The following is an 18,224-nucleotide window of genomic DNA, read 5'->3' as shown; positions in this document are numbered from 1 at the left end:
CCTAAAATTCATTGTTTTCAATGTAGACGCACAGCTGGCTATTACCAAGATAAGCGGAGTTCAACTTCTAACACATGTCATGCGATGTGAAACAACCAATCACAGCCAGCAGATATCTTTCCCTTGTTCCGTAAGTATCAGTCTGTGATAAATATGGAGAAGTTGATGACTTTAGTGCAGGACTACCCAAAGCTTTACATCTGTCCCACAGACAATATTTTTGGCTGAACAGACTTACCAAACAGCACCTGGAAGAAGATCAGCCCTGCACTCAGGATTTCTGGTAAGTAGGCTATGATGATACAGTGCTGGTTATGGTCACTTAACAACCTCAGGCGCAACCTGCCTCCACGCCCTTAAAACTCAGCATGTGTACAGCCTCTGATACTTTCACATTAAGCTTAATAAATTATTTGACCTGACGGGTGTGAACTCATTGTTCAGTCTAGCCCAGAACTTTACTGTTCTGTTTCACTCTCACTGCTCACATCATTTTCAGCTGCAGCAGGCAGCAACAATGAAAAACTAAAAAGCTTTTCTATATTTGGTGCGGCTGTGGCTCAGGAGATAGAGTGGGTCGTCCACTAATAGGAAAATCGTGGTTCGATCCCTAGCCCCTGAAGTCCACTTGTCAAATTATCCCTGGACAAGATACTGAATCCCAAAAGCCTCCCAATGGTTGTGCCATTGGTGTGTGACTTTGTATGAATGTTCACGCTGAGTAGCACGTGGTGCCTTGCACAATAGCCTCGGCCAAACTAGTGTGAGTATGGGTGAATGTGACATTAAGTGCAAAGCGCTTTGAGTGGTCGAAAGATCAGAAAGGCACTGTAGAAGTGCAGGTGCATTTACTACCATGCTCAGCACCAAACAGCAGACAGACATAGTTAGAGACTAGCTGGTGAACACAGGGGAGCATTTAGCAGCTAAGAAGACTCCCTATGGAGAGACCAAGAACAGATTAAATGAGTATGAAAATTGGACATACTGCATGTGCCCAGAAACACAACTCCAAGGTGAAGTTGCCCAAAAAGAAAATCAGTTCTTGCAGGTTTAAGTGCAAATTTTTTGGGGTTTGGACACAAGCTTAGTAAATAAGTTGCTCTTTTATTTATTTATTTTGAGTCAAGCAAATCTGATCCATTCACATGAATATTAAGGAGCCAAATGAAGTTAATGTGTATTGCATTTACTGGATGTGCTTCTTCCTCAACATTTAGTCCTCTAAACAATATATCAGGTGCTCAATCTTAAACTGCTACGCTTTATGCGTCATTAATGAGGGTTTGACCTTTCAGCTCAAAAACAAGCACACCAAACGGGTTTCCAGGTGTTTCAGGAACTCACTCAAGTATTTAATAGTAAAACCCAAATGGTCAAGGTCTAATAATAAACACAGGTGAAATGTAGTATGTTATGAGTTACTTCTGAAACCTGTGAAAATCCACAATGTAAGTAATTATAAATGTTGTGTTTTTTAATAAATGGGTTTTAGTAAAATTGTCCACTGATTGATTAAATTAATAGAAAAAAACTAAGCAAGTTATTCTGGGGGAGGACACACTGGCCGGATGGTGTGTCCTTCTAATACAAGGCTTGAAACAGATCTAAACGACAGGATAAGGGATTTTATTTAACATTAATAAAGCCCTTAATTACAGCTTTTTAACCCTTTATGAACTTATGTAAAAGTGAAAGTGGAACTGTGAAAAGATCAAAACTCTCTGCCAGCACTTTACTTTCATAACTACCAACCAAAATGAGGAGAACCGTGCACGTCCAGGCCTGCTAGTGCAAAAACCAGATTGGTGCAAAGGTTAAAATCAGTGGAACAAATTACAACAAATCAGCTTTCTAGCACTTTATTAGATATTAGTTTTATTAGTATTAGCTTTAGTTTTTTCATTGATGTTAAACATCTCACGCTTTAAATTTTATCATCTTTTGTTGTGTGTTGAGCCATTTACAGAAAATAATTAAAGGTGACCAATTAGGCTCATTTCCAGCTTCATATTTGTATTTTGGGTTTATACGAGAACATGTTCACATGCTCTAATGGTCAAAAAACGATTTACTTTCCTCATACTGTTTGTGCTGGAACACCTGTATTCACCCTCTGTCTGAGACACTCCATTTTAGCACCTGTCTCTTTCAGGCCTTCCCCTGAAAAAGCTCAAGTCTACTCTGATTGGCCAGAGTGTCCAGCTCTTCCATATCTCTGTGTTTCTGCACTGTCATTGCAGAACTGTAACTGAGTATAGTGTCACTTTCTACTGTGAAAAATCACATATAAAATCTTTCCCTGACATTAGCATGTAGCTACATGTGCGTTAGCTGTGTACTTGTAGCCAGGGAATGACTGTAAGGGAGTAATGTGGCACTTTTTAGTGTAAAATATCCACATCAAAAGCTTCTAAACACAACTGGACATGTTCCAGCAGGAATATAATCAAAAATCGGGGAAAAATGAGCAACATCAGCAGCCAAGATTACACGTTTCCCTGACGTTAGCAAGTAGCTACATGTAGCAGAATAAGTAATGTAAACACTTGCAGTAGCGTGCCTGGAGCAGATGACCATATAAAGAAATCCTTCATGTGCTGACCTCAACTTGGTAGAAAAAACATAGGAAACGGAGTATTCAGAGTGGTCTGGACCCTGAGGTTTTTGCTCACAGGGATTAGTTTACACACATTAACCTTATTATTTGAAACTTTTGCTATGTTTAATATGAACATCTGACATTGTAAAATTATGACAGAAAAAAGGAAAAGGATAATAGGTCCCCTTTAATTTTGGTTCAAAGATTAAAATCAAATGCCTAATTTTTGTATCTTGCAAAACAAAATGCTAAACTATAAATGTTTGTATATACTTTACATGACCAGAAACCGTGCAGTCCAACTACTGTATTTAATCTGTTTATCTTTCACTAGTTTACTAAATCTTACATTTGATTACTTCTCTAAAATGTAAAAATAAACAGAATATATAAAATGTTTTCTGCCTTTTCACTACATGACTTCTAAGTTTGAAATAATAACCTTTATTTTTGTCGTACATTTTGTAAATAAACTCTTTCTAAATTCACATTGTAAAGCCAAGCATGTTCAGACAAGTACAGATGGGTGTGTATGTACAACAAAACTAAATGCATCATTCATTTTAATAGCGATGTGCTAAATTATGACTACACAAATATTTCTAGGCGTAGTCCTACACAGTCATACAGCATGGCAGCTCCACCTGTTCTTGTTGACCTTTTAACTGGAATTTTTTTTTTTCTTTTAGGGTGATTAAAGATAATATTCACCCTGAGGTGGCTGGACTGGGGGAAGTGGGAAGTCACATCATTTCTTATATAATCATCTAATCTTATTCCAGCCCTACAAGTCAGACAGCCAGAGGTATTCACATAAAGTTAGTAAGAGCAAAGAGACTGGAAGGACTGAAGCACTGTAGTTTAAGAGACAGTCTTATTGTAAAATGACACATTTTCACAATAAAAAAAGAACAAAAATATATGATTTTTCCAGTGTTTCTACAGCTTTTTTATTTATTTATTTATTTTAAATTTAGCCCATTTTTAACCAGGTAAGTCCCGCTGAAATCAACAATCCCCTTTTTCCAAGGGAGACCTGGCCAAGACAGCAGCATACAAACAAGTTACAGCCAAAACATGATAAAAAACGAAAGCTACACAGTAAGAAATATTGGAACACCTACGCAAAATGACAAGAACCGACGATTATTCATCCTTGCTGTTATGAGAGCTTTAAAATCAGGCAGAGAGACCAATTCACATAGCGTCGACTCTTTCTGAAGGTTATTCCAAGTGAGAGGAGCAGAGTGCATTAGAGCTTTAAAGATATAACAAACAATTCATTGCTCTGTCTTTTCTCTTTCATGTGTAAAATATGAAATATTTAGCTGCAGAAACAGCACTTGTAGAATAATAACAGCCAAGTCACCTAAACATATTCACATTTAAAGAGCCATCAGATAAAAAACTTTCATCACAAAGTGCTTTATTCAAGAACAAGAACAAAATACAACCGAAATAAAACAGCCTCTAACATTCAACTCATTTTATTGCACAAAAAGGTGAAATTATACAGCACTGAATATGTGTATATGTGTATATGTGTATATATATATAATAAAAGTAAACTTTTTTTCTACTTCATTCAAAAATAAATACAAACAAAGCTCATGACCTGATACTGGATAAAGTTTGTTACAGTTTTGGTGGCGATGTGCCTCCTCTGATACACATCACATCACCAGCAGCTTTTTTATATTTTAAACCATTAGAGAGCAACTTCAAGAGGAGTTTTTTTGTCACCATCCAGACATTTTAACCAGAATTACATGCAACTGACACACACACACACATATACAAAAAAAACACACAATTTCTTTTCTTTTTACTTTATGTCTGTCTGGAGGCTTATTACTATTTTAGTGCAATAAAGACAAAATTCCAATAAAAAAAAAAAGTAAAAGTAAAAGCTAAATTTCTACATTTTTTTCAAAGATTTGGGATTCGAGGTGTTTAAACACTGTAAAACATACAGACCATGTGTAAATATACTTGATAAAGATAACGACCAGTGACCACAGCAAAAATAAATAAATGTTATACTGTGTGTGCTGTCCTGATCATACAGCTCAGGATTCTTGGCTCTAAAACAGATGATCAGGTAATCTCTTTGGCATTTCTAAGAAATATTCCCTGATTTAAAACTTCCCTGATTTTCAGAGTAAAAGTGATCATTTCCCTGAGTTTGTTCACCATAAAAAGAACTTAATTATTTTGTAACAGTGGACGCAGACAGTTCTGTTCCTCTTCACATTGCCCATACTGGGTCTAAACTTCATTCATTCCTCTTCACATTACAGTGCATTTAACACAGAGGCAGCAAGTTAACATAAAACTAACACAACTTCAATAACAGTGTTACATTTACTGACCTGATGTTGTCTGATGCTTCCATTTGCACACAACACACATACTGCCACACACAAACAGTTTTTAGAGGATGTGTTCTTGTTTTGTTCCTGAATTATTTTCTTTTTCTCACACTATTTCATTAAATTATGCATTTTTTTTTCTACAAACCACTTTGTGACAAATTCAATCACTACATTTCTTTTATAAATAAATTGCACTTAACTAGATGTAATCATAAATAATATACTACACATTATAAAGACATTTTTTATAAAATCTCACATACAGTGGAAATTTAAAAGTGCTAAAGAGTGCTCGTGCACAGAGTCTGCGTTTACACCATGGTCCCTCCATTAGGATCTCTGGAGTAAATTTCATCATCACTTTCCTCAAACTCAGATTCCTCATCAGGGTTGGAGTCGGCGCTGGAGACAGAGTTGACCTGGGAAGAGATGGAAGGAACATCTATTCACATAAATGCCACCACACCTGGAGCACTTCTGGCAGGTGACTATAAAGTATCTCTAACCGCAGCAGGGGGAGGGTGCGGTTGGACTCATGTCGGTACATTCAGTCTCGGCTGGCATTAATAATTAAAGGAAACTATTTGTAAGGCAATTACATGTTCTTTTCTGTTATTGGCATCTTGCATAGCGATCCCACTCATGATGCCCTTTATGGAAATAGGTATCAATTAGACAAACAATGAGTGCTATTAGACACATCATGGTGTTAAAATGTTGTTTACAATACTGTGTACAGCCTCACCAAGCTTCATCTCCAAGTTTCCTCACCAACTTTTGTGCTTAGACAAAGTATTGTTAGTTCTAACTCTATTTATCCGTTTTTATTTTCTTGTTCGTTTTTTTAATTTTGTTTTAAATTCAGTTTAGTTTTAATTAGTTTCCAGAGTGGGTTTGCTCATTTCAGATTAATTTTTATTGTTTAAACATGTTAAGTTTTGGTTGAGTTTTTAGTAGTTTCAGTATTAGTTTTAGTTCATTATTATTATTATTATTATTATTATTATTATTATTATTACATAGTGGGTATTTATTGTGGGCAAGATTTTACAAGTTTAGGATGGGTTTTTTTTACAATACACACACAACACTTTGTGAACAGGGGCAGATTACAGAGTTTGCAAAAGGTCCCCCCACCTGTCCAACATAGGAGCAAGACACACACACTATGTAATTTTTTTTAGCCCTTTTTTGTCTTGTTTTGCATAGGCATAATGCATCTTTTTTGTTGTTTTGTGTCTCTTCATGGTTGTTTTCCCTGTACTTATAGTTATTTTGTATCTGTGGTCATTTTGAGTCTCTTCTTGGTCAGTGTGTGTCCCTTACACTTTGGGCCCCTGGGCCTGGGTGCAGTAGGCCCGTTCAGTAACTCTGTCATGTTTGTGATTGCTGTGTTGACAAATTTTACCATTATGACAAAGACTAAAGCTAAAAAAAAATATCTATGTTTTTATTTTATTTCGGTTGGTTTTGCAAGTACACAAAACCATTTTTGTTTTTATTTCAGTTAACAAAAAAAAAAATTCTCACCTACTTTTAGTTTAGTTTTACTTAACTATGATAACCTTGATAGAAGCAGAAGCCTGAGTTGCAGTAGATGTAACAACAGTAGCTGTACATAAGCTATACATACCTTTTTGCCTGAAATGTACTCTTCCTGCTTTTCAGGTTTTGGGTCTTTACGTTCTGTGTCCAGAAAAGCCACATAATGGATCAGAGTGTACATTCTGGATGAAAGCAGAACAAGAACGTGAGATATCATTCAAACAGAAAACATAACAGATACATGAACATCATTCAAATCAAAACCCTGTTGCGGAGAAACAAAGACATTTAATACAAGTGGTCACCTGTGGTAGAACATTGCAAGGAACTGGATTATAACCGATGTCGCAAATCCTAGAATGAACATCAAGGCAATGGGATCGATTTGTATGTCTTCTCCTGTGGGCTCGAGGTTGAGGTTGACCTTAGGGATCTTGATGGCAAAGTCCTCCTCGAAGACCTGGAGGGTAAATGTTGCCACCAGCCACAGCGAATTGATGATGAAGAATGCAAAATTTATCTGTGTGTAATGAGAAAAATAAAATTAATGCCAGATTGACTGCACAGCAGTTTTCTGTCAGGTATGGTTCAGCTCCTCACACCTACCTTGTTTCTCAGCTCTTTCAGGTCACTAGCTATCTTTTTTTGTTTCTCTTTGTCGTTGGGCAGAGGTTCCAGGTACTTCTTCTGTAGCTCCCTAAAGAACTGCTCCTCCTCCTGCAGAGAAACACAGAAACCCTTTACAATGTATTATTTGTGCGTGTTTAGACACATCACATAACAAAAGAATGATCTACTGCAAATGCATCAATTTCATGTTAAGGCCAGTTTTCACCTGCGTTGGGAAACTGAATATGATCAGCACCATTTTGACAGTGTGATTCAGAGGCGGTTGATCATGCCACCTTGATTAAACAAGACATACACACCTGGATGAGTGAGTCCTCCACCAGCTGCATGTCAGTGGACACACTCTGTAGTTGTGTGACCCAACCTGGAGAGATGAGCAAGATAGGAGGGTATTAGATAACATCACATCTCTGTCCCTCCACAAAAAAAAGAAAAAAAGATGCAGACTTTTGCAAAATAGTTCGGACTTACATTGGATAGGAGAGTTAAAAGGTTCAGGCTCAGCTTGCCTAAAACACAATCACAAAAATGATCAGAATCATCTCACACTTTGTAATAAGGGCACTTGCATTCTAATTGATGTTCCGCCTTCTAGACTTACCTCTGTTCTTCCTCTGGGATCCCTACAAAAGTGTTTTGGGGCTGAGGTTCAGGCTGTCCGGGCTCTGGAATCAGGTTCTCCTGGCTGACAACCGGCTGCCCGCCTCCAGATGTCTGGTTGGATTTTTTGCAGCATTTCGTACATGAGATGAGCTGCTGGAAGAAGTTTTTGGCTGCAAGAATGAAGAACCGTTTCAGTGCAGTCAGCACAAACAATATGACAGATCTAGCGTAACACTGTAGCTGGCATTTAAAAAATCACTTATTTTTTGCATCAACTGGATATATACCTTTCCCTGTTTTTGTTTGCGTGGCAGCCGGCACTGGTGCAGCAGCTCCAGGGGCAGGTTTCGCTTCCCGTGTACCCCAAGACACGTTGTTCATGTTGACCATGGAGTAAATGGTAAGCAAGAGGTAGGCACTGGGGACGCAGAGGATGTAGAGTAAGCCGTAGAATACCAGATGAAGTTCCTGAGGATGCATTAGAGCAGTGATGATGTAAATGATGGCCATGGCGATGACAAAAATGCTGCTGGGTGTCAGGATGGTTTTGTCCTTCACCATTGCACCTAAAGAGAGATGAAGGTACAAAGCAGTTTTAGGATTAAAGCAGCTTTAAGAAGTTCTACTAACAGGAAGTCCATAAATACTGAAGAACTGCACATAAAGTTTCACGTGTTTGCCAGTTACACCAACTTGAATATAACTTACCAATAATGGACATTGTCACCACCAACATGAGGAATGAATATATGACACTCATGACTGCTGCAATAGTGATCTGAGTGTCTGACTTGAGTTTGAAGCAAAGACCCAAGTAGATGAGAGGAGGTATCACAGCCATGACCAGGGCACCGGCAGCATGGACGTCAAGAACGAAGGTCAAACTACCTGGAGGCCACAACAGGAAGCACATATTTTATTTTTACATTTATTTAATCAAAACATTCTTGAGATAATCACATGCCCAGTGAATTCCAGTTGACTTCAAAGAAAGGTTGCATGGACAGAGGTTATGTCCCTAAACACAGAACACTAACCTGCGATCAAAAGGCAGATTGTGGCTGGGGCCAGGACGGCTGACGTGATGGCAAAGAGCTGGTACAACATGAAGGGTTTGGACATTGACGGGTTTCTCTTGGAAATTATCTTGGTGGCACCCAGCAGATCAACCACGTTGGCCATTGTGGATGGTCCCCATCGCCGACGCTGAAAATTGCAAATAATCATTAGTTGAATTGGTTTGCTTTTTGGCTCAGATTTTGCCCAATCGTTGTGAGTATTTCACAGCCATCATAATATTATTGGAAAGGGGTTGATAAGCTCCAGCTCTCACCTGGTTGTAGAGTTCTTTGAAGTCCTCAGGTGCGTTGGTGTAAGCATCAGATGCTGCGTTGTACTCCACCCTCCATCCTTGCTTCAGCAGCAAAGTACACAGCCAGCGGTCCTCACCTGCAGGAAACAGAAAATATATTTATTTGTGAGAGGAGGAGAGGGATGCCAACTTTCAAAGATATCACTAAGACCAAGAACGAGACAAGAAGTCCTATAAGCATGTTACCTTGATCATACTGGATGTAGTGGCTCGCCTCAATGGACGTAGTGGAGTATCTCTTCATCACGTTGTCGTCCATCAGTGCCTCCGCTCTGAACAGACTGAAGCACCCGGGACTGCACAGCACACAGCCAATGACGTGCTCTGCTGTCTTTTGCAGCCAATGACTGACAGCATACTCAAACTTCTGGAACCAAACTGCGGGACCTGCAGAAGAAATACAGAGGTATTGTAAACCTTGACACAAATGTCTGGTCAGTGCTGTTCAGTTTCTTTCTCAGAATCAGTGGTGAATTTTAGAAGAAATTGTTCATGTGATTGGTTGGTAATATATATATATATATATATATATATATATTTTTTTTTTTTGTCTTTTCTATTTAAATTTTACAATGTTCCAACCTGATCCTGTGGGGTGAATCCTGCCACACGCTGCCCCGACACGTGGGTACATTTTCAGGCGATCGATGAGCAGCACCACCGCAGCCGGTTGGAAGTCTGTGTCCCCGTCTAAAGCCAGGAGGTAGGTGTTGTGCTTCTCTTTCTGTAAGAGTGGGCACAGTTTTTTGTGAGTTACATTTAAGTTTCATTTAGAAATACTGTGGATGCATGTTTGAGCTCATCAAAACAAATCTACAAAAGTTTTAGATGTTTCTCTTATCTCACCTGGATCTCTGCTTTCAGCTCAGCCTCATTCTCTCCCTTCTGCCAGCGCTCGTAATATTTGGTCATAAGTTTATAGCCAAGAAGATAGTAGAGGTACATGATCTGGAAAATATAAATAGGAATGAACAAAACTAATATTTACCACATTGTGAGTTTTTAAGCATTATTGGGCATAAAATCTAAAAATTTTCAGTGTGACCCAACATGAACTGAAAACTGTACATGTAAATGTACCTTCTGGGAACTACAAGTCATTATTTTCCTACCTGAGACCATCTTTTCTTGTGACGGATGAGTTCTTTGTCCTTAAAGTGAACCGTGATGGTGTTACCATGAGGCATGGTGAGCACCAGGCGACCTCCATACGGTGTCCTTACAACCTTCTGATCAGGGATCTGCTGCGTCTTTCTGAAGAACTTCTCATCAATGTTTGTGAAGATGCTGAAGACAGACAATGAGAGAGACTAATTTGTGATACTTAACACTAAAATGCACCACAACTTTAGACTATCTGTAAACACGGTTCTTACCCATAAACTTCTGCGAGGACTCCCACAAGGGTCTCTGCGTATTGGTTTAGGTGACGCCCCCGACTCCCTTCAACATCCAGGAATGCGTCATCAAAGTAGACATGGGCTTCGAAAGTGAAATCATTGGATTTCGCCCCTATCTTTGGTCTGTACTTGTCCAGTCTGCAGTGTTCAGAGAAACATGAAAAGAAAATTTGATTAAATCCACTGTGATAAAGTAAATGTTGTTATCAAGAGTTCTTTGCTAAAACTGTCTGGGCCAAGGACACAAATTCTTGGAAAATAAAATCCTGTAACAGCAACAAATTATGCAACTTTGTTTTTCTTTCCACTTAGTATTTCTTTCTTTCTTTAACTAACTTGCAAGGCTCACATTTTCTTTTTACAAATCATGTTGAACATATCGAAGTGTAAAGCAAAAAACTGAATGCATGCCATCTCTAGCAGAACAAATGTTCACAACTATATTTGATCAAAAAAAAAATGGTGATCAACAGTAATAGAATTAGAGGAGTTGGAGGATGATCAATGCAACAAAAACTCACCTGAATATTGAGATAATGATGTTCATCATTTCATCGTAGGTTTCATGCCACATGGTTGCACACAGATACACCATTGCTGTTTCAAATGCTCTAAAACTGAAAATGACAAGATTTGCAGATTTAAGAAACACATTTTGTTTGGAGAAGAGACAATGTAATTCTAACTTTGTAGCCTAAACTAATCAGCCCAAAATTTCAACTAGAGTCTAAATACACCTTGAAGAACAAACTACTTTGCTTTCAATGATTCTTGTGAGGAACAAAATGGAGAACTACTCCAACACACACTTACGTCTTTGTCCTGGATTTGGTCTGGATGTCGAATCGGGTGTTGAGGAGCAGGGACTGCTCGATGAAGGCTCCCTCATACAGCCTCCTCATGAAAAGGTCTTGGGTCCTCTGGATACGATACACGTTGAGGTACCACAGATGGAGGGTTGCCAACACAAGACCAAGCCACCAGGACACTGCTGAACCTGAAGAAAGATTGCAAACACATTAGATGAGCTTTGGATACTGCAAAGGACCTCAGTCTCTACCATATGATGAAGTTTTTAGTGTATTTATTAAAGTACAACACTAAATACTAGAATAGCAACACAAGGTCAATTGGTAATACCTTATCACAAATACGTCACAGCCCCAAGGACCTACAAAAACCTTATTTTTGAGTGTAATATATGCCAACATGCATTGTAACTTATATCAGGCTCTACTTTATTACCTGTCAGTAAGCCAATGTCAGTTATCCTAGACATGTCCAGGAAGCACAGGGTGTGTGTAGCATCCAGAACCAGCTCAGGGAACACACTGCCGTTCAAGCTTAGGTTTCTTCCATCTACAACTTCATTGCAGTAGCCTGTGAAGTTGACTGAAGTCCCATTCAGACTTAATTTGTAGTCTTGATAGTAAACAATAACGGGGACGATGAACAGAACCATGACGGCCAGAGAAGCCAGGTACAAAGGTAGAACGAAGGATCGTCGCAGGGCGTGCATCTTGCAGGCTGCCAAAGAGAACCAGTGGCAGAGTGCAGAGGAGATCAGCTGGACCCCAATGATAATGGCTATAATTCTGGTCTCACGGCTTGGAATGGAGGTCACAATGGCCCAGTCCATTTTGTCCAGATGGACGTAAGCTCCGAGCACACCGGCAGTCACTGCGATCCTGAGCAGGCTGGAGAGAATGTTCAGCAAGTTCTGGCACTTTGTTATGTCTTTACACAGGTTCTTGAGAATGACGTTTCTGCTGTTCTCGCTGATCAGTCTGAAGTAGCTCTCCCACCAGTTAAAAGAAACCAAGAAGCACCCGCCAACTGCCAGACCCACCCAAATGGCCATCTTGACATCAGTGGGGTCCTTTGTGATGTATAAGAAGAGGAACAGGACATAACCGAGCAAAAGGAGGAGGAAGGCGGTGATGGATGGCACCAGGAAGCGGTTCCTTTCTTTGGCGGTGCATTGACAGATCACCTGTAGGAGCGCAGAGACAACAGCTATACCGTTCAGTATTGTCACGTTTGTCACAATGTCCAAGTGTGGCATTGCCACGATGGTGAGGATCGCTGCTCCCATAGCCACCACAAACTCGAAGAACAGAACCTGAAGAAGAAGCACAAGATGATTAAATTTAACAACAATGTTAACAAAAGAGTAAGAACGCCTTCCAGACTCTGTTTTTGGCATCAGTCAAAGATGAAAAGTAGTTTGGAAATGTCAACCATTGTCTTACCAGGGCAATAGTTGATTTTCTTGGTAGCTTTGATGTTTTGTAGCATGCCTTCCATAAGCTTTTGAGTAATAAGAAGACACTGGAAATGATGAGAATGCAGCCAATGCAAAGTAAAGCGACAGGTCTCATTTCATCTGGGAGGGTTTTTGTGCCTTCGTTGGACAAGGTGATGAGGAGGAGGAATGAAGCCTGCAGCAGAGTGAAAAAAGCGATAATTATTTAATCAGTTAGTTAATACAGTGATATAAGGGCAGCTACTCCATACAGTCTGACTTTAACTTTTTTCTTTTTATACTCAAACTGAAACAGTTTTTGAAGAGGGATCAGTGATTTAGTCATTATTAATCGATGCTTCTTCATTTTCAAGGTTTTTGTTCTTGTTGGGTTCTGAGTTTTGTGTCCTTAATGTACCAAAATTTATTTGGGGTCAAGAATTTACTAGGGAGTTGTTGTTTTTTTCTGTCTACGCTCTTCTCTATGCAAAACATCACAAATTTAAATTCTATTTAAAAAATAATAAAAATAATAATAATAATGATAATAAAGCAATAACAAACCTTGCTACATAGCGCTAATCCAAACACAAACACAGTGACAATACACAGAGTGATGATCTTTAGTAGTTTGATCATCTTCCATGGCGTCTGCTCATCTTCAATGATGGGAACCTCTCGACAGGTATCCCATGGCCTCCTAAATAAAGACACCAAAATGTCACATATATATATAATAAAAGTAATAAATGTTAAAGTAGTTATAAATTATTATAGTTATATTTTTTTTAATTAAATAAGATAGATAGATAGATTGTTCACATTATTTCTAATTTAATGAAAACAGTTTGGTAACTGGAAATTAACTTCTACTACTGAAATATATATTTGTACTTACTTAGGCACATCCCGTTCTTCCTCCATCCTTCCTTCTTGCCTGTCTGTTACTGCAAATGGATGCTTCTGGTTTACTGCCAGTATTTAAGCACCTGAGGCACTCCTAACATCTGTGTAACACCTGTTCTAGCCGAACCCTCATCTAAAAAAGCCACACCCCCTAGATACAGTATGCAGCTGCAGGTGAGCCAAGCACACGAAACATGCTGTACAGTGTGGTTCAATTAAGGCTTCACGCACATTGGCACATATTTTCAATGAGTAGTAATTAATACAACAATAGCAAAGGCAATTAAACTGAACTTACAGCAGTCACATGTGGGCAGTAAATGTGTTGTTTTTGTATCTGTTGTGTGTTGGGAGCAGTGGTGGAGGAAACACTAAACAAGAAGTGAAGTAGCAATACCAAGCTGTAAGAATACACTATTGAAGTACTCCTTAGGCAGAGTGACCCTTTTCAGAGTAATTTAATTATATTATTGGATTTTAATTATTATTAAAATGTACATCACTTTATGTTGAAGTTAGTAAAGGTGGAGATGATTGTAACAACATTATACTTTATCTGATGGTTGGCTCGTGACCACCATACAATCTAATTATATAAGTCTATATTATTACATTAAGATTTATTTATTTTGTTTTATTTTATTTGTGCTGTTAATCTGAATCTGCAAAATAACTAAGGTTGGCAAATACATGTAGTGATGTAAAAAGTACATCACTAGAGATTGCGATAAGTGGGGTTGAAGTATAAAGCAGCAGAAAATACTATACTGACAAGGGACAGTACTTGAGTAAATGTACTTAGTTCTACAATTAGTGGAGGGAACTACATCATAGACTAATAATAGACTAATAAGATAATAGCGTAGGAGTGCATGTACAAGTAAAACAATGGCCACGGTGACATCAAACACTGTTTTGTTGACTCGTATTTTGGCTGTTGCCATCTTGTTTTTTACAGAGCCAGAAGTGACCATATTTGTGATGAGAGGGTGGAACTGTGGAGGAGCAAGAGATGAATCTGACGCACAGACTGTGGTGACGCCCTGCAGGCAGCCTGTCACTTGAAGCAATCATGCCCTTAATTATTATGACATTTAATTGTTGGAGTATATAAAAATTCCCCCCCATACAGTTATGAATGCCAAGCTGTAAACATGTTTATTTCTACTGTAAAGTTTGGCATTTTGACATACAGGGTCTATGGGGATATACTCACTCTTGGAGCCAGCATCAAGTGGCCATTAGAGGAACTGCAGTTTTTAGCTTCATATTTCAGCCATGCTGCTTGGACTGCACAGGATGCAACTTTCTGTGTGGGCCATTTGTTTGGGTTTGGGGGTGTGTTTTCAGGTTTGGAGTGAGAGGGGAACTTAAGGGTTGAATTTTTAGCATGTGTACGAAAAAACAGGGAATGACCATATTTAGGTATTCTTTCTATTATTATTCTTATGTAATGTGCATTCTTACGTAACACACATTTAACAAACGTAGTTTGGTTTGATAATTGGTTAGATGTGTGCCTGTGCTAATTAAGCCAGCACGAGTGATTAGGACATTTATAATTAGTTTAGGAATCCCAACTTGGAACACCCAACTGGGAACACTTAACACTTAAAGTTAGAGCCTAACCCCTCCTAGAGACTGCATTGTTCATTACTCCCCATATTATAAAAGTGATGGGTAGAAAAGGTCACACACTGTGATTTTGCTGTTGTCTCAGTTGTAGGATCTAAAATTGAAACAGATAGAGTTCAAAGCTCAAACCTTCATACTCTGGGGAGCATGACTTTGCACATTCACAAGACATGAGATTGTATTATTTCTTCTTCTGCACTAGATAAAAGCTAAAAAAAAAAAAAGAAGAAAAAAAAGAAAAGCCAAAGTACAGGAATTCATCCTTTAAAGACCATAAGTATCAAGAAATGTTATTAGAGTCTGGTTATTTTTATTTATTTATTTTTTACTATCTTGTCAAAAGTGTAGACCAAGAGGATGTTTAATGATTTCAGTGGCATTAGATTAAAAAGTCAGGGGGTGCACCTGAATATTTAGAAATCAACCTCTGGGGAGTATGATCCTGTCGTTGGAGAAGTTGGTGAATCAATTAGTAAAATGTGGCACAATATAATGGAAAAATAACTTAGTTAATAACTTAAACATCCACTGAACATCAGATATGTGTGGAGCAGCTGCACCCACACAGCAACGCTTTCCAGCTCCCCCTAGGGGACCCTAAGGCGTTCCCAGGCCAGATGAGATTTGTAATCCCTCCAGTGTGTTCTGGGTCTGCCCCGGGCCTCAGTGGACATGCCTATGACCTCTCAGATTTATTTTGTGGACCGTTGCAGAGGTTCTGACCTGCTGACAGGTAACCAATGGTATCTCTGGTGTAACTTGTTAGAAACAATAAATCCAAACCTGGACCTCTTTTCAGACAACATAGCTCTATAGAATAAAGACTTGATCCAGAGAATACATTTTTTTTAAAACAGAAAAATTTTGATTTTACTTTTCAACATCATATAAATGTTTATAAAAATCTCTATCCCTTATTAGTCTTTGAAAGACAAAAGACAAAGTGAGGCTAAAGCCCAGCTCAGAACAAAGTTTCATATCAAGATGAAACCATTTTAGAACATTGCAGAGAAAAGTTGCAACAGTGCGAACTTGCCAGTCTGAGCTCTACTCAAGTTGGCTGATGGTGATTTTGACCAGCTCCAACTCAGCTGGTCAAATCGTCAGCAGCCGGTTTTAGAACAAAAGGCTAATCACCTGTTTCTAAAGCCAATCGGCTTGTAGTGAAGTCAACTGGTCAAGTCAAATGACCCCAGACTACAAATGCAACTGTAGCCAGTGTCTCACCATCACTATCCTCATTCATATATCGAAAGGTTACAAATTATGTTCAGCCCAAAATAAGCCTGAAAAGCTGGAACTCAAAACGGAAGTACAGAGAGTTGTTGTGTAGAGATGATACACCGTCTCATCTAGTTGCATTGGTGTGAACTGGCAGGTTTTTAGAACACTGCAGAACGACACAATGCAAGTAGTTGCCTGTTTCAACTTGTCTTGTTGCCAGTCTTTGATCTTAATTTAGCTGTTAGGAGATCATCAGATGTAATCCAATGTAGGAAAGGTTGTATCAGAGCATTAACTGGGTTGGATATGATGAAATTCCAAAGAATGTTTTCCAACTTTTATGATTAGGACGTAATCATCTGTCTGGAATGAGATGGTAATTGATAGCTCAAGCAAACCTTCAAACTACCTGTTTTTAGTTTAGTTAAGTTGCTTGGTTTTTATTTCAGCACTGAAAGTACAGTGGTTTACCTAACAGACCAATGGAAGAATATGATAGCCTACTTGTGAACCATGAGGTGTTACAATCCTGATCAGATAAGCTGTCTCTCAATTACTTATTCCAGCAGAAGCTCAAAGGCGTGACTACAGAGCTCTGACACTACCTCAACATTATCAGATTTACAATGGAAAATTCCTTAACAATGACATAAACAGGGAAGTAGTGATTGCTGTGTAAGGAATGTGTAAATAAGTGGCTTACCAATCTGAGTCTTGAACCTTTAGACTCAAAAGAGAGAGAAAATATTCCAAGACAAAAAAGCAACTTTTCCACAATGTGCCAGTAGTTTGTCAAATACCAACGCTTGGTCAGTGATTTCTGTGTCAGACACTGATGAGAAAAGCCAATTTTTTGCTGTAGTATGACACGCTACTAAATGGCGTTAGTTTGGAACACTGGAAAACAACAAAACTTCAGGAGTTGAAAAATCCCTATCAGATGGTTGGGAGAGATGGTGGATAGGTTTAACAAACCCCAGATTTTCACCCAGGAGCCTTGTGTTTGCTTTCTGCATGAATAATGAGCCAAACCAAGACCTCTTTAAAATCTTCAAAAAATTATTTGTCACTTGCAACTATCGTATCATGTCCAGCAATATTCATTTTTCAAATTGCAAAACATTTTTTTACAGATATAAATACAATATAAATATCGTTGGGGTGTTTTCTTTTATATTGCAATTGAATGCTTAGTTGTTTCCGGTAAGGCCTTCCTCAAATTTGGTTGGCATCTCCCTTTAGTGTAGGGTGCCGAATGTGCTAGATGGCACTGGATCTACACCCTATCCTTTACAGAATATACTGTACCTGATAAGAAAATTTAAAATTACTTTTTAAATGAACTGTTGGTATTGTATAGTTTAACACTGCTTGGAATTCTATAGCGATAGTTTCACACTTGACAGTTTGAAGCTGTCTCTTTTGCTAAACTTTTACATTATCATTTCAGATTTCTGTTAGTTTTTATGTGTGATGTAAGCTGCGATACTGTGGGGAAAACAACAACAAATGTGCACACTGCAGAATGTATAGCCCAAATATCTGTGCAGGTTTCCCCTGAGCTGCATTTAGATATTGAGAACTAAATTAAAGTAACATTTTAAAGGGCCAGTGTGTAAAATGGGTTGAAAACAGTGACATCAGTGGTCAAATTCTAGATTGCAGGGCTCACTCGCTCACCCCTCCC

The 18,224-nt window shown here is 38.6% G+C and overlaps 1 protein-coding gene across 1 annotated transcript in view; it reads right to left on the bottom strand.

The window, feature by feature from the left end:
* Window positions 1-5,288: 5,288 nt before the first annotated feature.
* Window positions 5,289-18,224, bottom strand: part of LOC126384251 (chitin synthase chs-2-like) — a 25,633-nt gene continuing 12,697 nt past the window's right edge. The window contains exons 2-19 of the mRNA XM_050035212.1: window positions 11,773-12,649; window positions 11,341-11,524; window positions 10,504-10,665; window positions 10,240-10,414; window positions 9,974-10,075; window positions 9,710-9,842; window positions 9,314-9,514; window positions 9,089-9,204; window positions 8,793-8,961; window positions 8,464-8,643; window positions 8,043-8,321; window positions 7,754-7,925; window positions 7,624-7,661; window positions 7,452-7,516; window positions 7,129-7,239; window positions 6,828-7,042; window positions 6,611-6,704; window positions 5,289-5,396 (exon numbers count right to left, since the gene is read on the bottom strand). Of these exons, the coding sequence (XP_049891169.1) occupies window positions 5,289-5,396; window positions 6,611-6,704; window positions 6,828-7,042; window positions 7,129-7,239; window positions 7,452-7,516; window positions 7,624-7,661; window positions 7,754-7,925; window positions 8,043-8,321; window positions 8,464-8,643; window positions 8,793-8,961; window positions 9,089-9,204; window positions 9,314-9,514; window positions 9,710-9,842; window positions 9,974-10,075; window positions 10,240-10,414; window positions 10,504-10,665; window positions 11,341-11,524; window positions 11,773-12,649 (3,381 nt within the window). The remainder of the gene's footprint in view (window positions 5,397-6,610; window positions 6,705-6,827; window positions 7,043-7,128; window positions 7,240-7,451; window positions 7,517-7,623; window positions 7,662-7,753; window positions 7,926-8,042; window positions 8,322-8,463; window positions 8,644-8,792; window positions 8,962-9,088; window positions 9,205-9,313; window positions 9,515-9,709; window positions 9,843-9,973; window positions 10,076-10,239; window positions 10,415-10,503; window positions 10,666-11,340; window positions 11,525-11,772; window positions 12,650-18,224) is intronic.

Source organism: Epinephelus moara, chromosome 22 (genome assembly GCF_006386435.1).
Source record: "Epinephelus moara isolate mb chromosome 22, YSFRI_EMoa_1.0, whole genome shotgun sequence".
Lineage (NCBI taxonomy): Eukaryota > Metazoa > Chordata > Actinopteri > Perciformes > Serranidae > Epinephelus > Epinephelus moara.
The sequence above is the reverse complement of the archived record's forward strand: the minus strand, read 5'-3'. Positions and strand labels throughout refer to the sequence as shown.